The 21,619-nt window shown below is 50.1% G+C and overlaps 1 protein-coding gene across 1 annotated transcript; it reads right to left on the bottom strand.

Moving 5' to 3' along the window:
* Window positions 1-1,376: 1,376 nt before the first annotated feature.
* ARRDC2 (arrestin domain containing 2) lies at window positions 1,377-8,386 on the bottom strand. The gene is made up of 8 exons (XM_038772640.1): window positions 8,077-8,386; window positions 6,752-6,818; window positions 6,367-6,514; window positions 5,592-5,694; window positions 5,076-5,332; window positions 4,232-4,394; window positions 3,420-3,571; window positions 1,377-3,279 (listed from the first exon to the last, which is right to left on the bottom strand). Exons 1-8 carry the CDS (start codon window positions 8,342-8,344, stop codon window positions 3,226-3,228), a joined length of 1,212 nt encoding a protein of 403 aa, XP_038628568.1. The 5' UTR covers window positions 8,345-8,386; the 3' UTR covers window positions 1,377-3,225.
* Window positions 8,387-21,619: the final 13,233 nt, after the last annotated feature.

Below are 21,619 nucleotides of genomic sequence, written 5' to 3'. Positions count from 1 at the left end.
ATCTCTGCCCGTTCTCTCCCCCTCTCTCCAGGCTCGCATCTCCTCCTGCCTTCAGGACATCTCCATCTGGATGTCTGTCCGCCACCTAAAACTCAACATGTCCAAGACTGAACTCCTTGTCTTCCCTCCCAAACCCTGCCCTCTCCCTGACTTTCCCATCTCTGTTGACGGCACTACCATCCTTCCCGTCTCACAAGCCCGCAACCTTGGTGTCATCCTCGACTCCGCTCTCTCATTCACCCCTCACATCCAAGCCGTCACCAAAACCTGCCGGTCTCAGCTCCGCAACATTGCCAAGATCCGCCCTTTCCTCTCCATCCATACCGCTACCCTGCTCGTTCAAGCTCTCATCCTATCCCGTCTGGACTACTGCATCAGCCTTCTCTCTGATCTCCCATCCTCGTGTCTCTCCCCACTTCAATCCGTACTTCATGCTGCTGCCCGGATCGTCTTTGTCCAGAAACACTCTGGGCATGTTACTCCCCTCCTCAGAAATCTCCAGTGGCTACCAATCAATCTGCGCATCAGGCAGAAACTCCTCACCCTGGGCTTCAAGGCTCTCCATCACCTCGCCCCCTCCTACTCACCTCCCTTCTCTCCTTCTACAGCCCAGCCCGCACCCTCTGCTCCTCTGCCACTAATCTCCTCACCGTACCTCGTTCACGCCTGTCCCGCCATCGACCCCCGGCCCACGTCATCCCCTGGGGCCTGGAATGCCCTCCCTTTGCCCATCCGCCAAGCTAGCTCTCTTCCTCCCTTCAAGGCCCTACTGAGAGCTCACCTACTCCAGGAGGCCTTCCCAGACTGAGCCCCTTCCTTCCTCTCCCCCTCGTCCCCCTCTCCATCCCCCCCCATCTTACCTCCTTCCCTTCCCCAAAGCACCTGTATATGTATATATGTTTGTACATATTTATTACTCTATTTTACTTGTACATATCTATTCTATTTATTTTGTTAGTATGTTTGGTTTTGTTCTCTGTCTCCCCCTTTTAGACTGTGAGCCCACTGCTGGGTAGGGACTGTCTCTATATGTTGCCAACTTGTACTTCCCAAGCGCTTAGTACAGTGCTCTGCACACAGTAAGCGCTCAATAAATACGATTGATGATGATGATGGGCTGAGGGAGTGGAAAGGGGGTAAGAATCAACATCAAAGCCGGAAGTGAAAAATCTGGCAGTATTTTGGGTGAGGCCAAGAATACGCCCCTAGCCAGTTTACTAGGCTCATAATAGAGCTGCTGAGATAGTGATGCTCTCAAGGGTCTGTTGGTCGTTCAACCAGGGCAGATTCTAACACTCCACCTTGCTGTGACTACTCCCATTGAAACAGAAACCAAGGCTACCAGCTTGACACCACAAATGATTTATTTCCAAAGAAGCGTACAAAAACTAGTCACAAATACAAATTTTTAAAATATAAAAAAAAGATACCAAAACAAAACCACAGTATGAATAGTTCCAGTTAGAGGCAATTCCATAGTGAAGGTAAACTGGGAAAAAAAAAAAAATCACACAAACAAAACAAGCCACACCATATTTTAAGCTTTGGTTTAGTTGAAAAGGCAATTTTTGCTACCACCAGAAGCAAGTCAGGGTGGCAGTTCTTTGGAAGGCAAATTCCCACTGACAGCAACTCTAGCTAAAAACAAACCTTCAGACAAGCCACTGACATGGTACCCAGAAATTCTATAAACTAACAGGATTTTGCCAGCTCAAGTTAACCTACTACAAAATAGGAGCCTCTGGCTACTGTTAGCTAAGATCATCTTGAATACACTCTTATTCTGAAGGAGAGACTGACCCAGACCTTGAGTCCCTTTTCCCCACCTGTTCTCTAAACCCAGTCTAAGGCATGTGGAACGATCCCAAACCACCTATACTGCAAGAAACTATGCTCTGTTTGGTGCATTTAAAAAAGAAAAAAAGTGAAAAACAACCAAAAAAAAAGCCCCCAAAACAAAAACTCCAAAACACAAAAACCCCACCTACATAGCACTGCTCCTTCAAGCCTCTAGCCTCGACATTAGCTTCCTTGCATCAGAAGTACTAATTATGAAGCCTGGTGTTGCCTAAACACTTATGGATCAATAGGCAACCTGAGCCAGGATTGGGTTGATTTTTCCCCTCTCCTAACCAGCCTGGCAATGGTCACGGAACACAAGCATCCCTCTTGCCGAAAGCACCAAGTCCTTCCACGTGACAGCAGATTTTCTGACTCTTTGCCCCTGCATCACCCTGGGGCCTGTGCAAATTTAACTAATTTTCTAGGCCAGGGCCTGCCATAGTGTGTGGTGTTAGTACTTAATCTGGTGAAAGTCAAAAATGAAAAAGTACAAAAAACAAAAACAAAACAAAACAAAAAAAATCACCCAATAAACAATAACGCTCCTGAAGGCACTTCCTGCTTTCTCCTGTCCACCATTCCCCCAATCTTGTATTTCGTATTAAGACACATTGGGAATCTTAAGTGTGGCTCCTCCAGCAAGCAAATCCAAGGCCCTCGGAGCTTTGAGGTCAAAGTGTGACCACTCTGAATTTTCGGGGCCGGTGGGGCAGCCGAACAGAGCTAGGCTGAAACTACTACCTAACATGGGCTGGTCATGTCACTTACAATTATTTTGAACCCTTTTCCCCTGATGTCCTGAGATATACTTTAAGGTTCCCATTATTTTAGGAGCACTAATGACTGGATCACTTAGGCCAACCAGGGACAGTTTAAGAGGGACACTTCTGAAGATGAGCCTGTGGAAATTAGAAACCAACCACTCTGGGCTTGGCTCTCTTCCTCCCTTGCCCTCCTCATCACCCCAAACCAGCCTCCTCCTCAGAGGCCGCCATCCTTCTGCCCATCTGGCTCCACAAAGTCCACGTGGCAACATCTCCGTCAGAGTACGGAGAGGTGAGGCCTTGGTGAGTCTTGGGGTATAATCTCCAGCCAGCGAGACCGACATCTCGGTTCGTCAATTGAGAGTGGTTTCCCCTTCGAAGCACCAGCAGATGCTCATGGCGGAGGATAAATATAACCTCCGACATGGCAACTCCTGAGCCTTTAAGGTGGGGCCGATAGGTGCCAGGAGGTGGGGGGAGGGATGGGTACTCCAGTTCCACGGCAAACCTCTCAGACCAGGCTACCTGCGCAAAAACCTTCCGGGTCAAGAATCCGGTGCCTCTGCAAACTCATCATCCAGAACACATTCATGTTCCAGTCAAGACTCCGATCCTTCCTTCAACAGGTCATACAGCGAGGCCGGATGCTGTCCGAGGGAGGATTCGGATCCACCTAGGGAGCAGAGACCCAGAAGGTTTTGAGAGAAGCTAAATTCTGCCATCCACAGGGTGGGTTTCCAAGGCCGACTTTCCCTGTGACCCCTGCCACCTCCCCCCCTCCCCCCTGCTGCCACGGTGTAAGAATTCACTGACCTCAGAGTACAGCGGTGGGGGCCGGTAGCGGAATTCTTGGATATAAGGAAAGAACGGGCCTTCCAGGACCCCAAAGTGCACAGCCTGGAGAGGAGGGGCCAGGTTTTGTCTGGCCTCTTCTTCAGACACAATGGTGGAATATTCAGGGGGGGCTGGAAAACAAAGTCATGGGAGAACTCAAGCGACTGAAGAAGAATCCATAGATCAACACATGGGCACTTTCTCTTCCCCTCTGTCCCCAGTATATACACCCCACCACCAAACATATGATTCCTTTATCAGTCACCCCACCCTCAGCCCCACAGCGCTTAGGTACATATCCATAATTCATTTCTTTAGTGTATCACCTCCTCTGGACCACAAGCTCCGTGTGGGCGGGGAACATGTCCACTAATTCTGTTGTATTGTACTCTCCCAAGTGCTTAGGACAGTGCTCTGCACAATAGTAAGCGCTCAATAAATACCATTGATTGATAGCAGGAAGGAGGAAACTCTGGTCCTAATAAGTAGAATGGCTACTGAAACACTATGCATACTCAGAACAGCTATTGCAGGCAGGGGTGGAGAAGACCAACGGTGTTGAAAAGCTATCAGAGGAATCACTACTATGAAGTGCTGGGTCCTCAAGCTTCACACCCCTTTCTCCCCAAACCTCACCAGTTTGAGACTGAAGCACTGATGGGAGGCATTGGCTTTTTGGATCTAGGCAGCTGTTACAAGCACCCACACCACCTCTGCCCTCCCCGCCTCCCACTCCAGAAGAAAGTCTGCAGCTTCCCAAAACCCCAAGGGCAGATCATTCCAGCACTTACCCTCCGGCTGTTCAGGAATGGCCATGTGCAGCCACTCCAGGGTGGCGCTATTCTGGCTGCCCACGCTGGAAGTCCGGCTGCCAAATGGGTGCAGCGGTATGGTGCCGATCACGATCGGCAGCTCCAACAGCAGCTTGGAGGTCCCCGGAATATCAACACAAACCTTTCGGAGAGAAGCCGGTGACAACTCTTCGACGGGGAATTTAACGGCTTGAAATGGGGGGCTGCATTCCTCACTGCACCAGATGGCGTCCAAGTGAGTTCCCCCTTATAAGGCGCCACCCGCCCCCTCCAATCCCCTTGACCCTTGGCTAAAAATGCTGCTACAAAATCAATCAATCAAGAATGGAGAATGCTTGAATTAAAGGCCTTGAGCAATGATTTGTTCCTAAGGCAGGAATGCAAGTCCTCTGCCCCATCTGAACAGCAGATACGCCGGAGAGCTTTGTTTGGGAAATGGGAGAGAGGGCAGCGAAGTAGGGCCCGACCGGCCACGCCCCTGGGTGGTGAGCTTGAATCCTGGCTCCATCCCCAATCTTACTGTGTGACTCTGTACCAGGTGCTGAACCTCTGAGTTCATTTCCTCAAGGGGTCAAGGGGACCCCACCCATCCATCCCCCCCACCCTCCTGCCTCAGGGGGCAGTTGTGAGCCACACAAGTCATACCTGGAAAGGGTTAGATCAAGGAGTCTGGCCTTCCCTTGAGGCAGGGCTGAAGTCAGGTACTCAACCACCAAACACCTACTGAGGGCCCACTGTGAGGGTGGCAGTGTCAGCATCCTGGTCTAGAATCCCCTAGAGTGGACTCGGGAGCAGGGTTGCTGAACAGGACACCTGCCCTAACCTTTAGAGAATACTCCACATGAATAATGCGGCAGTGAAGGATCGAGGGGCCGACGGGGGGAATCTTCAGGGCTCGCCCATGCCAGAGTTCCCGCTTTCTTGCGGAGATCGGGTCTCCCGTGATGCTGGCCACCACTGATTTCTTCTGCTTCTTGGCACCACGGGCAATGAAGGTCTGGGTCTGAATGAGGGCCACTTTGGGAGTCACCGCCCGATTGGTACAGTTGTCGATTTCAGCAAAAATCGGGATGACTTCACCTAAGAGGAGAGGAAATGCTGGCGTGAGACAACGCTCAAGCTGGCTCTCCTGGGACACAAAAGGGACAGATAGCAGGAGTTCAGAGTCTGAAGATATATTTTCACTAAAGAGGAATCCAGGGCATCAGTTTTGGGGGAAGAGGATTTGGGTGGGGGGCCAGGAGGAATCTTTTAGACCTTCACAATGGTCTAGTCAGTCTTCTCTCCTGCACCAGCCACACAATTAAATGTACACGATTAAAAAACGGCATTAATTTACCTGGTGTGTAGCCCTTTCTATCAATCTTGGCAGTAACAGCGACTTGTCCTCGGTTACAGTACCAGGCCCGGGCGATCTTCTCTTTCACACCTGCCTGAGGAGCCTGAAGGAAACAGGAATATTGATTCTAACGCAAAACCACCTCTGCTTCCTTCTCCCAACCCTCAAGCCTTCCCTCCCAGGAGCTTAAAAATCCAGTGGGCAGAGCTTGGCCCGAGGGAAATGACCAGTGTGAAAACCACACTGCAGTTAACCACTCACACCATCCCCCTCAAAAGAATTGCTTTTTGAAGCTCCAAAATCACGAGAAGGTGTAAGGGTCTCTCGGGGTCTAAAACCTAGACGGCAGTTGACCAATGGCAATTGCTTGGTTTGTAATTTGGTGTCAGGAAAGAGGGGGGCATTTGGTTGTGTGTGCACAGGCCTGACCCCTTTGGACCCTGGGAAGCTGATAGGGTGGATTCTTTACAGGAATAGAGGGGCTCTGCTTGCTTCAACCCCCACACAGAGAACAGGATGGCGGGGAGAGAAAGACGGGCACGAGGGAAGGAAAGCATTGGTTCCCACAACCCTCTCCATAGCTCCTAACCATTGAGCTCTGTGGCTCCATCAAGACTGGCAGGTGGGAGTCGGGGCAGCAGCAGAAAAAGTTTAAGAAAGTTAAGTCACCATTATCTAAGATTTCGGGGCTGTGAGTCACTGAGGTGTTTCTTTGTTTCTTTTTATTTTATTTATTATTTATTTATTTTTTAAAGAGCCTAAATTGTTCCCTTACCAGCAAGGCCGGTGTGTTGATATCAATGGGTTCGATCACTGTGAATTCCTTCTTGGCTCTTTTCGCCGTAGCCCAGGGTCGGTGAAGTTTGGCCTTCACACAGTAGCGAACGTTTCCATGCTTTCCCTCAAAAGAGGTAACCAGAGTTCTGTTTAAAAAGAGACGAGGAGAGGGATAGGAAGAGTTAGACCTCTGAGAAGACAAGATCCTTGGGTTTGGTGGGTGGGGAGGATGAGGAAGGAATTATAGAAACAAACTTTATTCTACATATACATTAAGTGACTGGTGGTGTTTGTTTAAAACTGGGACTGTGCAGGAAATGAGATGAACTGTCCCATCAGCCATTTTAGTCCTAGACTAGATGGTCTAAGAAAGATAGACTTACTCTGGAAGCTGGAAGCTGAATGGAAATTCGTGCCTTCCCGGCTGTAGAACGGTGGTATCTCCGGTATCTATCGGTGGGGTGGGGAGAGAGGAAAAGAGAAAAGAAGAAAACAAAGGAAAAAAAATGGGCATTTTACTATGGGCATTTTACTTGCAAGACTTCCTTGCTTGCTCAGCTGCCGAGTTAAAAGGAAATGCAACCAGCCCTTTAAAGCTGTGGTTTAAGTGCTGCACTGCGATGAAACAAAGCGTCTCCTCAACAGCAAGGGTTCAACTCAGACAGCAAAAATCAACCTTAAGATTCAAAATACCCAAGAGGGCACAGCCACATTCAAAAGTTAAAGGGAAAAAAAAGTCAGCAACAGGACACCCAAGCCACCCCCTGTGACAACTGAGGGTTGGAAGTACTTTGGGAATTTGTTTACTTGAGGGGAGGAGAAGAGGACAGAAGCAAGGAGGAAAAGTCCACTAAGGGGCTGCCTGGTTAAATCTTTCCAGACTACCCATTTCACAGCAGCGTGGCCTAGTGGAAAGGGGCCAGGACTGGGAGTCAGGAGATTTGCTCTGTGACCTTGGGCTAGTCACTTAATCTTTCTGTGCTACAGTTCTCTCACTGTAAATTGGGGGATAAGATACCTGCTCTCCCTCCCTCTTAAACCGTGAGCCCCGTGGGTAAGTGGCACGGTGTTCTATCTGATTATCATGTACCGGCATACAGCACTAAGCACATGCTACACGCTTAAGTAAATGTCATTATAGTCAAACCGATGAAATACGCGACTCTCCCCGGTCACAAGCCGGTTGTATTTCCGACGTGCAAAGCCCACCGCCTTCGCCCCCGGGTTTGCATCCACGCCGGGGCAAAAGAACTGCACCGGCTCCCAATAAGCACATCACCCTCAAACTTCTGCCACCGGGAGCCCAGAGGGCCGGGATCGCGTCTACCGACTTTGTTGCACTGAACTCTCCCAAGTGCTCAGCGCAGTGCTCTGCACGCAGTAAGCTCTCAATAAATACCACCGACCGAGCGCGTCCATCCAGCGAGCTAGCACCTCGAGTGGGCTGGCTCTACATAGACCCGGATTTCCTAGCCCGAAAAGCACTTTGACGAGTTCCCGAGAGATTCGCCCCAAAACTTCCCAAAGTTTTTTTTTTTTTTTAACCGGCCGAACAACTTCGAGACGCTGCAGGTTTTGCCCCTAGCGGGCCCTTCCACAGCCGACCCTCGAGGGGCTCCACGCTGCAGCCACAGAGAGACCCGCTCGTCCCTAATGCATCCCCCTACCCCTACCAGCACAGCCCCGCTCCCGAGAAGTCCCCCGCTACCTGCATCTAGCAGCGTGTCGCGGTAGCAGACGAACTCGTCTTGGTCACTGTAATTTTGGGTGTAGGCGGTGCTGGAGCCGGCGCTACGGGACTCGGTCCAGTGCACTTTGGCGCAGCCTTCGGCGTGCAGCCGCAGCGCGCTCACCCGAGCCGTGGCGGACAACTCCAGCAACACTTTTCCGGACACCTCCTCCCCGCTGCTGAACACCGGCTCTAGCTCGGGGCAATCCAGCACCACCGAGAACTGTTTGACTTTATCGAAAATCATAGCGGCGGATGCGCGATCTGTCCGGAGGCTAGGGACCGGGGCACAGGCGAACGGCGACTAACTCAAAGGTCAAGAACTGTCCCACACGAGACTGCTTAGGCTTTTAGAAAGGGTGCCTCCTTATGTAGAGCGAGGGGCGATGGGGTGGGCGCCGACGTCCAATCAGGGGAGCAGGCCTCTGGCCACGCCCTACTCCGGGTTGCGCCTAACCAATGGCTTTACGCAAGGGGCGTGGCCCCCCCCGGGGCGCGGCGCTGCGCCGGGCCGCTCGGCGCTGTGCAAAACAAGTGTGTGAGCATGTGCGGGACGCGGCGCCTCGGGGAGGGAGGGGGGCGAGGGGATCGTTAGCCCTTTCCCCCCCTCCTCCCCAGGTACGACCCTGGGCCAAACGGTGCGCCTCTGGGAGGGATCCGGGCGGCCCGGGACGGAATCTGCAAACTCGCATTAAAAAGTTGCTCCTGTCAGTGCTCGGGCCGGCCTTTCGGGGAAGAGTTTCCAGGCGCAATCCCTCCTGCCCGGGCCTGTCATCTATTCAGGGGAGGGAAGCACACGCAAGGGGCAACCTGGAGCAGGGGCGTATGACACTCCGCTCGGCCTGCCAGCTCCCAGCCGGGAGGAGGCTCGGAATTCCGGTGGCAGAAGGCGGCTACTCTACACTGGGACGCTGTTGGAGCTGCTGCGCCCTGCCCCGACCCTGGGGAGGGCCACTCCAGGCCACCGCTCGCCCTGGTTTCTGGGCGGATCGATCACCAGACTGGAAGGAGGGGGCGGTGGGCGCGCCGTCGAGCGCGGGACCTCGCGCTGTCGCGCCTCTGCGGTGGGCGCCGCAGCCAACTCCTCCACGGGGGATTAATAATGATAATAACGATGGCAATTATTAAGCGCTTACTATGTGCAAAGCACTGTTCTAAGCGCTGGGGAGGTTACAAGGTGATCAGGCTGTCCCACGGGGGGCTCAATCCCCATTTTAATCCCCATTTTACAGATGAGGGAACTGAGGCACAGAGAAGTGACTTGCCCAGTCACACAGCTGACAATTGACAGAGCCGAGATTTGAACCCATGACCTCTGACTCCAAAGCCCGTGCTCTTTCCACTGAGTCACGCAGCCATCCCACCCCAAGAGAAATTCTCATTGCCCCGCCAGCCGCGCCCACTCGCCCTAATCCCCTTCCCCCTCTCCCAGTTAGTAAAATCGGGCCCCAGCCTACCTCTAGATTATGGGATGTAATCGACAGATAAACTGCGGAGATAATCACAGACGCTCCTGTGCACATGCCACAAGACTGCAGCACCTTTCGGGATGCCCGAAGTCCGGCCACAGCGAGCCTCGTTTACAGATACCATAATTATTATCATTCATTGTTACTTATCGGTTTCCAAAGAACTCACTGAGAAGTTCCTCCCCACTCAGAAACAGACAGATGCACTCCCTCTACCCCTTCGATGTCCTCTGAACTTACCAAGTAGTACTTTCTGGACAGCAGTAGCACATTTCCCAATAAATCTTACATCTTTGGGTGAGGCAGCAAGATCCAGTGCTTAGAAAAGTGCTTTGCACATAGTAAGCGCTTAATAAATGCCATCATCATCCTCAAGTGAAACAAGTCTGGAGACCTGGGTTCTAGTCTCAGCTCTGCTCTGCTGTATGGGTGTGGTCAAGTCAAAACCTCTCTATGCCTCAGTTTCCTCATCTGTAAAGTGAGGATATTACTACCTGCCCTCAAGGATGTTGTGACTAGGCCAATATGTTAAATTTAACACAAGAGCGACCAATTTGGCAGGGGGGAGGGGGTGTCATAATATTGTGGTATGGTATTTGTAAGTGCTTAACTATATGTCAAGCACTGTTGGAAGAACCGGGGTAGATACAAGGTAATCAGGTTGAACAGTCCCTGTACCACATGGGGCTCACAGTCTAGAGGGAGAGGGATTTAATTCCCATTTTACAGATGAGGTAACAGGCACAGAGAAGTTAAGTATCTTGCCCAAGGTCACACAGCAGGTAAGCGGTGGAGCCAGGATCAGAACCCAAGTATTGTACTCAGTGCTCTACACATGGTAAGTGCTCAATAAATACAACTGAATGAATGACTCCCACACCACACTGCTTATGGCAATAAAATAAAATACAGGTAGATAGCCCCCCAACCACTGGGGCTTTGGTGTCTTCACAGCAGCACCTACCTACCTTGGCAATAAGCTTAGTGTCCATATGGGTGGCAAGATGATAAATCTTCCCCCCTCCTCCTCCAGTAGAACTAGATCTATAGAGAGAATGTGTGAGTCTGATCTGTTTCCCAACCTATCAGAAGTTTCCCCCTTTTCCCCTTCACAGCTGGGAAGTCCTAGGAGTTAAAGATAATTGGTTGGAAACACCAGTGTTGTGCCTGGTGGCCAGGTACTAGTGCTTATAAAACCAACACAGACACCCAAATCTGAGCAGACAATGAATGGCTCCTGGAAAGTGAAAAAGTGGGTGGATCCTGCCTCCTCCCATGATTTAGCAAAGCCCGCTCCCTTACTGGGGGAGCTAACTTAGGGCTCTAGATGTTTTCCAAGTGTCTACAGGCACCTTCAGCCTAGAAATTGAGGCTGCTCCCTCATGGTTGTTTTGTCCTGGTTATGTGTTTTGCTGAACAGGGAGGACCAGGCAGTACACCAGCCAAGCACATGGCTAGATCTGGCTCTGGGGAAAACTGCAAGATGAAAATATGTTTAGCAAAGAGATCACCAAAAGGCTCAGGGAAACTGGCTTGCTTCCTCCTGGATCTGTCCCCTGTGTGAGAGCCAAATTAACTTTGACTGTGAAGGGGAAGAAACACTGAAAAGTGTTTATCTGATATGGGGGAGTGGGACAGAGCCCTTGATGAAACAGATACTAAAATATTATTACTATTATTACTTTATTTGTTATGCATTTACTATGTGTCAAGGACTGTGCTAAACCCTGGGGTTGATGCAATCTAGATTGGTCACAGTTCCTGTCCCACATGGAGCTCACTAAGCTGGAGAGAGAACAAACCTTGAATCCCCATTTTACAGATGAGGACAGTGAAGCCCAGAGAAGTGAAGTGACTTGCCCAAGGTCACACAGCAGGCACATGGCAGAGCCGGTATTAGAACTCAGGTGTTCTGACTCCCAGGCCCAGGCCAGGGATCTGTCCAAGGGGTGAAAGCAGAGGAGGGCTGAGAGCTGACACCCCAAAATATAAATAAGAAATAAAGTGCAAAGAAGCATCACTTTGGGATCAGCCCACATTTCTACTGGAAATCCCTAGCTTAGAGGGTTAACCTTTAAACTGTTTATAAAAGTGACATTAGGCTACCGCCTGGCAGACCTCCTCTAGCCTACCTGGTGGCTGTTTACCCTCCCCACCTTAAGACTCTTGAGCTGGGAGATAAACAGAAATGTCTGCTGGCTTTAGAGAGAAGCATGGTTTGCAAGCAATCTGTAGTCCAAGGTGTATAAAGCCCAGAGGAAACCCAAAGACCAATAGGGCTGACTGGCTTTCAGACTGTAAGCACCTGTTGGGACAGGGACCTTTCCCGGATTCTTACTCCAGAATCCCAGGCAGCACCCTAATACAACTCTGCACAAAGTAGCCACTCAACAAATACTGTTGTTGATGGCCTCCTTCCAAAGCTCATCACTGCCCCAAGGTATATACCAGTTTATCACCCCCTGACGCCCCCCCCCCCCCCCCCCCCACCACACACATATATCTCCTTCCACTTCCATTGTATAGGATCAGAGCCAGGATAGATCTCTTGACTCAGGTGCTGGAAAACTCCCTTCCCTAGTTTCCCCAAACTTTCTCCATCTTATTATCAAATTCACTTATGACTGGACTATTTAAGGCCCAAGCCAAAACCTTAATCCCTTTGACAGTGAGCTGGTAAGGTATGTGCATGGGCCCCCCCCCCCCCCCCCCCACCCCCACCACCAGTATGGGAACACGGAAGTTGCCAGGGCAGCCTGAGCAGTGCTGGTTCTTCAGTAGGTCCTGCCTCACTGACTTACATGGAATGGAATATTGCATCATTGAGTTCCGTGGGAATTTTTGCCCCAAAGAAGGAAGAGGTGAGCTGTGGTGACTCACCCAATGTTAAACTCAAAGGGCCACAAGGGCCGTAATTTAGTTCCCTGTTGTTTTGACGAGTCAGCTCACCACTGTTGCCCCATTGGAAAGCCAGCTGAAAGTGCAGCAAAGTGCTTACTGTAAAAGTTTCCCTGTGATTAAAAGTTGGGATCTCAATAATCAGGAAGGGGAAGACCGTGGAGCTTTTTACTGACCCCGCGGCCTTGGGATTGGCCAGTTTCCTTCCTGGGAGAATGCAAGTCATGTCACAGAGAAACAGGTCCAGTTCCCCAGCAGCTGCAGGGTGTCTGCTTTCAGATTTTTTTTTAAGTGGAAAATGAGGTTGAATGGCGTTGGATCAAACTGTACTTTCAGGGAACGCGTGTGAACAAGTCCACTGCAGTAAACATTTAGTCAATATGAGACTTGAGACCGCTGTGTCCTCTCTCTGGGGTTGCTTCAGGGGAGGAGATGAATCTCAACAGTATGTGTCATGGACACGGAGCATGTGATGGCATCCATTTAGGACGTAGTTGCAACCCAAATTCCAGCTGGCCTCATCCCGTGTGGCTCTCACTGGCACAGAACCCGCATGATGATAGAATGGTGTTTTGGGGCTTTTTTTCCCCTTCTGGCATCTCATAGATTTGGGGAAAACCCACCTGGGAAACAAGATTGGGGTTTGTCCAGATTTTAGCAGTATGTGTGCTGGGAGGGCTGCAGAGTCAACTGTTCCGAGTTCTAATCCCGGCTCTCACCCTGAATAGTCTGAAGCCTGTCTTAACCTTCAGCTGCCTCCTCCATCACAGCAGAGAGGGGCACCAACTCTCCCTCCACAGAGAGCCTGTGAAAGGCTTGGAAAAAGGACAGCCGCTTCAATGCTCTGGTGCCATTCTCTCCCAACTGCCTCGCATTAAGAAGCTCGGATACAACTACAGGGACTCTAGAGCTCTTTAATCCAGGCAAGGAGGTGGAGGTCACCCTCTCTCGTCCTGTTTGCCACAGAAAAATGATCAATCAATCAATCAATCGTATTTATTGAGCGCTTACTGTGTACAGAGCACTGTACTAAGCACTTGGGAAGTACAAGTTGACAACATATAGAGACAGTCCCTACCCAACAGTGGGCTCACAGTCTAGAAGGGGGAGACAGAGAACAAAACCAAACATATTAACAAAATAAAATAAATAGAATAGATATGTACAAGTAAAATAGAGTAATATATATGTACAAACATATATACATATATACAGGTGCTGTGGGGAAGGGAAGGAGGTAAGACGGGGGGATGGAAAGGGGGACGAGGGGGAGAGGAAGGAGGGGGCTCAGTCTGGGAAGGCCTCCTAATGCTCAACCTAAAAATGTTGTGTAAGTGGTAAGGAAGGAGAGAGGCTGGAGCTAGGGGAAGAAGAAGAAGAAAAAGAAGAAGAAGAAGAATATGATGATGATGATGAAGAAGATGATAAAAAAGATGAAGCCGTCTTCTGGCCAGCGCCAATTGAAACAACTTGTTGACTAGAGCGACACCTAGTGGGAGAGGATTCCCCCACGTTGGCAAGACAGCCTAGAGACCAACGGCTGTTTGATTTAAAAAACAAAAACCGAAACCACAACACCCAAGCACAAGAACAGGAGCTACCTAATTCTGAGCAAAGTGAAGGAAAAGGGCCCCAGCTCAGAGTCCTTCCACGCCTTACATTCCCCAATGCCAGGTGGTCTCACAGATGGGGCTCCTACCTTCTCCCTCCCTGAAGGAACAAGCTTCACTCAGAGGCATAACTGAGCCACTACTGTTACCTTTTACCAGTAAAATCAGGGAGCCAGCCCACTTCCAGCCCCGTCTTGGCCAAAGCTGCAGGTAGCCTCTCCCTCCCTTCAAGGGCCACCTCCTTCCTGACTCAGCCTCAGTGCTGACCATAAGACTTTGATAATAATAACAATAACTGTGGTATTTAAGTTCCTACTATATGTGCTAAGTAGCCTGCCAAGTAGCGAAACAAATACACTAATCTGATTGGACAAAATCCCTGCCCCATATGGACTCACAATCTAAGGGGGAGGGAGAACAAGTATTTTATCCCCATTTTACAGATGAGGAAACTGAAGCACAGAGAAGTCAAGTGACTTGTCCAAGGTCACGCAGCAGGCAATGTGCAGCGCTGGGATTAGAATACAGGCCTCTTGACTCGCAGGCCTATGCCCTTTCCACTAGGTTTTACAGCGTGGCTCAATGGAAAGAGCATGGGCTTGGGAGTCAAAGGTCATGGGTTCAAATCCCCACTCTGCCAACTGTCAGCTGTGTAACCTTTGGCAAGTCACTTCACTTCTCTGTGGCCTCAGTTCCCTCACCTGTAAAATGGGGATTAAGACTGTGAGTCCCACATGGGACAACCTGATCACCTTGTATCCTCCCCAGTGCTTAGAACAGTGCTTTGCACATAGTAAGTGCTTAACAATGCCATCATTATTATTATTATTACTAATGCCTGAGAAGCAGTGTGGCCTAGTGGATAGAACACAGAGCTGGGAGTCAGAAGGACCTGGGTTCTAATCCCGGCTCCTCCACTTGTCTGCTGTGTGACCTTAAGCAAGTCTCTTAGTTTATCTGTGCTGCAAGTTACCTCACCTGTAAAATTGGGATTAAAACTGTGGGACACGGACTGCATCCAACCCATTGTACCTCACAGTATGTACCCCAATGCTTAGAACAGTGCCTGGCACATAATAATAATAACAGTAATAATAATGATTGTGGTATCTGTTAGGCACTTCCTATGTGCCAGGCACTGTATTAAGTGCTAGGGTACGTACAAGGTAATCAAGTTAGTGCTTAGCATATAGCATTGAAAAAAGCAAAAACCCTTCCCGGATTATTCTCTAGGTCACGCTGCTTCTCCAAAGGCCAGGAAGGGTAGAGGAGAAACTTTCCAGGAAATGGAGGAAAAGGGAGGGGAAAGAGACATCTCGGATAGTAAGGACCTCATTCCCATTAGCTCAAGCCCTCAGAGAAGCAGCATGACCTAGTGGAAAGGGTCTGGGCCTGTGAGTCGGAGAACCTGGGTTCCTATGCTGGCTCTGCCACTTGCCTTCTGTGTGATCTTGGGCAAGTTGCAACTTCTCTGTGCCTCCTTTTCCTCATCTGTAAAATGGGTATTAAATATCTGTTGCTCACTTCTACTTTCCTGTGAGCCCCATGAGGGACCAGGAGTGTAATCTGACCTGATTATCTTGTATTCATTCATTCATTCGTATTTATTGAGTGTTTGGTGTCTGCAGAGCACTGTACTAAGCGCTTGGGAGAGTACAACAATAAACAGACACATTCCCTGCCCACAACAAAATTACAGTCTGGGGTTGGGGGGGAGAGAGACAGATATCAATACAATTAAATAAAACGACAGATATGTACATAAGTGCTGTGGGGCCGGGAGGGGGGAAGAGCAAAGGGAGCAAGTCAGGGAGACATAGAAGGGAGTGGAAAATGAGGAAAGGTGGGGCTTAGTCTCCGAAGGCCTCTTGGAGGAGCTGTGCCTTCAATTAAGCTTTGAAGGCAGGGAGAGTAATAGTCTCAGATTTAAGGAGGCATGACATGAGCTGGGGTCAGCGGCAAGACAGGCGAGATCCAGGCTCAGAGAGAAGGGCGAGACAGGAGAAATCAAGGCACAGTAAGGTGGTTAGCACTAGAAGATCGAAGTGTGTGGCCTGGGTTGTAGAAGGAGAGAAGTGAGATGAGGTATTCATTCATTCAATCAAATTTCTTGAGCGCTTACTGTGTGCAGAGCACTGTACTAAGCGCTTGAGAAGTACAAGTCGGCAAGAGATAGAGATGGTCCCTACCCAACAACGGGCTCACAGTCTAGAAGGGGGAGACAGACAACAAAACTAAACATGTAGACAGGTGTCAAAACCGTCAGAATAAATAGAATTATAGCTATAGGCACCTCATTAACAAAATAAATAGAATAGTAAATATATACAAGTAAAATTGGACTAATAATCTGTACAAATACATACAAGTGCTGTGGGGAGGGGAAGGAGGTAGGGTGGGGGGATGGGGAGGGGAAGGAGGTAGGGCAGGGGGTGGGGATAGGGAGGAGTAGAGGAAAAGGAGGGCTCAGTCTGGGAAGGCCTCCTGGAGGAGGTGAGCTCTCAGTAGGGCTTTGAAGGGGGAAGAGAGCTAGTTTGGCGGATGTGTGGAGGGAGGACATTCCAGGGGAAAGATGTGGGCCAGGGGTCGACGGCAGGACAGGTGAGAATGAGGCACAGTGAGGAGGTTAGTGGCAGAGATGTGGAGGGTGCAGGCTGGGCTGGAGAAGGAGAGAAGAGAGGTGAGATAGGAGGGGGTGAGGTGATGGAGAGCCTTGAAGCTGAGAGTGAGGAGTCTTTGCTTGATTTGGAGGTTGACAGGCAACCACTGGAGATTTTCGAGGAGGGGAGTGACAAGCCCAGAGCATTTCTGTAGAAAGATAATCCAGGCACAGAGTGAAGTATAAACTGAAGCAGGGAGAGACAGGAGGATGGGAGATCAAAGAGGAGGCTGATGCAGTCATCCAGTTGGGAACCCGCAAGTAGCGGTTTGGATGGAGAAGAAAGGGCGGATCTTGGCGATGTTATGGAGGTGAGACCAGCAGGTTTTAGTGACGGAGGTAGGAGGGGGCAAGGTGGTGGAGTGCTTTAGTATCCAGTCCAGTGCTTGGCACACAGTAAGCACTTAAATACTGCAATTATTATCATTCATTCATTCAATCGTATTTAATGAGCGCTTACTGTGTGCAGAGCACTGTACTAAGCGCTTGGGAAGTACAAGTTAGCAACATATAGAGATGGTCCCTACCCAACAGCGGGCTCACAGTCTAGAAGGGGGAGAAAGACAACAAAACAAAATATATTAACAAAATAAAATAAATAGAATAAATATGGACAAATAAAATAAATAGAATAATAAATACGTACAAACATATATACATATATAAAGGTGCTGTAGGTAGGGGAAGGAGGTAAGGCGGGGGGGATGGGGAGGGAGAGGAGGGGGAGAGAAAGGAAGGGGCTCAGTCTGGGAAGGCCTCCTGGAGGGGTGAGCTCTCAGTAGGGCTTTGAAGGGAGGAAGAGAGCTAGCTTGGCGATGTGCGATGTGCGGAGGGAGGGCATTCCAGGCCAGGGGGAGGACGTGGGCCGGGGGTCGACGGCGTGACAGGTGAGAACAAGGCACAGTGAGGAGATTAGCGGCAGAGGAGCAGAGGGTGTGGGCCGGGCTGTAGAAGGAGAGAAGGGAGGTGAGGTAGGAGGGGGCGAGGTGATGGAGAGCCTTGAAGCCGAGGGTGAGGAGTTTTTGCCTGATGCGTAGGTTGATTGGTAGCCACTGGAGATTTTTGAGGAGGGGAGTAACATGCCCAGAGCGTTTCTGCACAAAGACGATCCAGGCAGCGGCGTGAAGTATGGATTGAAGTGGGAAGAGACACTCAATCAATCGTATTTATTGAGCGCTTACTGTGTGCAGAGCACTGTACTAAGCGCTTGATGGGAGCTCAGAGAGGAGGCTGATGCAGTAATCCAGTCAGGATAGGATGAGCAATTGAACGAGCAGGGTAGTGGTTTGTATGGAGAGGAAAGGGTGGATCTTGGCAATGTTGCAGAAGTGAGACCGGCAGGTTTTGGAGACAGATTGGATGTGAGGGGTGAACAAGAGAGTGGAGTTGAGGATGACACCAAGGTTGCGGGCTTGTGAGACGGGAAGGATGGAAGTGCCGTCAACAGTGATAGGAAAGTCAGGGAGAGGGCAGGGTTTGGGAGGGAAGATAAGGAGTTTTATCATCTCAAACCCTGAGAATCTTAGAGCAGAGTCCACCTCAAAGTCCACATCTGGCTCTGGTTTGAGATCACCTAGGGTACCATGGGTTAACTGGCTGGGTGTTCTCCAGAAATACGGATCTGCCACTAACTTCCTCCAGATATGGACTCAAGATGAGTCTGGCCAAACACCATCAGGAGCTTCCCCTCCACTGACTCTAGCCCAACTAAAGAAACCAGCATGTGACTTTGGGGGAGTGGGCAGGGCCTGGGCTCTTCTGATATCCTCCCCACCTCCCAGACTATAAACTTGTTATGGGCAGGGAATATGACTGTTTACTGTTGTGTTCTACTCTCCCAAGCGCTTAGTACAGTGCTCTGTACACAGTAAGTACTCGATAATACGATTGAATGAATGAATGAATGAATGTATTTCCAGATGGGAATTCCCCATCTCTAGGCCAGCCCTCCTTCCTGCTGGATTCCCAGATTCTGCCAGGAAAGCCCCTGCAGCTGGAAGCAGCTGCTTTCCCCAGCTTCTCTGACTTAACCCATCTGAAGGAACACCTTTGGAGGCTGGGGGTGGGAGGGTGAGCCGCACTCTCAGTTCAACCCAACCCAGCTTCCCTTGCTGCCCTAACTTGCTTCCCTGTGAGATCCTCGATCCCAGTTCCTTGCTTGGAGAGGACGTGGAGGGCAGTTGGGTGAGGAAGCTGAGTCTGGCCTTGTCAAGGACCCCCTCATGCAGCACAGAACGAGGAGGAACTAGCATGACCTAGTAGCTACATCAGGAGCCTGGGAGTCAGAAGGTAATGGGTTCTAATCCCAGCTCTGCCACGTGTCTGCTGTCATCTTGGGCAAATCACTTCACTTCTCTGGGCCTCAGTTCCCTAATCTGTCAAATGGGGATTGAGACTGTGAGCCCCACGTGGAACAGGGACTGTGTCCAACTGGATTTGTTTGTATCCACCCCAGAGCTTAGTACAGTGCTTGACACATAGTAACTGCGTAACAAATAGAGAAGCAGCATGGAGTAGTGGATAGAGCACGGGCCTGGAAGTCAGGTCATGGGTTCTAATCCCCGCTCTACTACTTGTCTGCTGTGACCTTGGGCAAGTCACTTCACTTCTCTGTGCCTCAGTCCCCTCATCTGTCAAATGGGGATTGAGACTGTGAGCCCTACATGGAACAGGGACTGTGTCCAACTCTATTTGCTTGTACCCACCTCAGTGCTTAGTACAGTGCCAGGCACATAGTAAGTGCCTAACAAATACTATCATTAGTATTATTATTATTGTTAATAATAATAAAGCCTCCTGAGGGTGCTTGTTTTGATGTCTGTCTCCTCCCTTGTAGACTGTGAGCCCATTATGGGCAGGGATTGTCTGTTGCTGAATTGTACTTCCCAGGCGCTTAGTACAGTGCTCTGCACACAGTAAACGCTCAATAAATATGACAACGAATGAAAATACTAACCCAGCAGGGAACCAGCCATGTCCTCTCCCTGGGTCTGTCTTCCTAAGCAAAGCTCTCCAAGGAAACTCCCTCTAGGAAAATGAGGGGACGGGATTGTGGCAGTCTCTGGTCCTTCTCAGTCTGTTTTCCCCCTCCAGCAGGAGTGGAGACCTTCTGGCCTTATTTGGCCAGGACTCTTCTCTCGACCCCTCCCCCTAGTACAACCACACCCACTGTGCTCTCCTGGGACCATCTGTGCCTGAGGCTCTAGACTTAAAAGGGAGTTCCCTCCCCACCCCCCAGCTGTTATCTCCTCAGCACCCTCCTCGGCAGGCTCGGCAGGCTGACGGAGTCTCTGCTATTTGTTATCACCATGGCTCTGGCCGCAGCATTTTTTAAAAGCCCCACAGGGCCCCAAGCCCTCCAGAAGGAAGCTGCCTTCTCATCCACCCAAGCAGCCACCCACATGCTTACTCTGAGTCTCCCCACAACTCCTACTTGGCCTCTCCAGAGTACAGCTTTCTGACTTGGAAGGAGATGTGCACTGACTTGGTTTCCCCAGAATAGGGGAATGGAAATAGGGGAAAAGGGGATTTTTTACAAGCAGAGATGCTTTAACCCTTGGAGGGATGGGGACTTTGGGGGACCGCCCCACTAATGGCCCCTCGCTCTTACCTCCCCTAAGGCAGCGGAGCCAAACACAGTCCCTGTGATGTTGGGGCATGGCCCCTCGCTCTTACCGCTTCTAAGGTGCATGGCTTAGTGGAAAGAGCACAGGCTTGGGAGTCAGAGGACATGGGTTCTAATCCCACTCCGCTCTGCTGTGTGGCCTTAGGCAAGCCACTTAACTTCTCTGTGCCTCAGTTACCTCATCTGTAAATGGGAATTAAGACTGTGAGTCCCACGTGGGACAACCTGATTACCTTGCATCTACCCCAGCGCTTAGAACAGTGTTTGGCACATAGTATAGTGCTTAACAAGAACTATTATTATTATTATTATTATTATTATTATTATTATTATGGCAGCAGAGGAGCAAAATGTAGCCCTGAGGTGTTGGGGAAGGGAGCCCATGTTGGGTAAAGCACTTTCAGGAGGACGGGGAGGGAGGGAGGCTGTAGATGAGGGGAAGGAGTCCAGGTCACTCTGCCCCATCCTCCTCAGAGACTTTTTTCAGCCCTGATTAACAAGGAGGTTGGCACAATAGGATGGAGCAGGGCCTCAGCCACAAAGTCTGACGACCCTTCATTCATTTGAATGAATACTGTCATACTGTTATATTGTACTTTCTCCCAAGTGCTTAGTACAGTGCTCTGCACATGACTGTGTCCAATCCGATTTGCTTGCATCCACCCCAGCACTTAGTACAATTCCTGGCACATGGGAAGCGCTTAACAAATACTACGATTATCATTATTATTATTATTATTATTATAGTCAGCGCTCAAAAAATATGATTGACTCTAAGCAGCAAGAGAGTTAGAGGTGGAGGGAAGAGAGTCTGGAAATGCTTCTCCTTACTCTGCCACACCTCTGGCACAGCTAGGCCAGCTAGCTTCTCCAAACCCTCTGAAGCCCCGGTGTCCACAACTCAGAGATGTTCAGTAGCACCACTCACCTTTGAGCCAATGCCAAGGGCCACCATGGTTTCGTGCTTTGCTCCCTCAGAACATTAGACCCTGAGGACTGTTGTCCCTGAGTCAGACCCATTCTGCCTCCAGCTGGGGCCACGGGAGGCTTGGTGGAATCATGTGGCGGCCGCCCTCTCGGATACCCGCCATGATGGTTAGAGATGTAGCTCTTCTCGAACCTACTGATATTTTTTGTCTGCACAACTTCCTGGTGTAACAATTGGAGTCCATATGCCAGCCTCCCAGCCCCATAGTATTTTCATACATATCTGTAATTTATTAATTTATATTAATGTCTGTCTCCCCCTCTAGACTGTAAG

The sequence above is a fragment of the Tachyglossus aculeatus genome, chromosome X1 (assembly GCF_015852505.1).
Source record: "Tachyglossus aculeatus isolate mTacAcu1 chromosome X1, mTacAcu1.pri, whole genome shotgun sequence".
Classification (NCBI taxonomy): Eukaryota; Metazoa; Chordata; class Mammalia; order Monotremata; family Tachyglossidae; genus Tachyglossus; species Tachyglossus aculeatus.
Note: the sequence above shows the minus strand (reverse complement) of the source record. Positions and strands in the feature narration are given on the sequence as shown.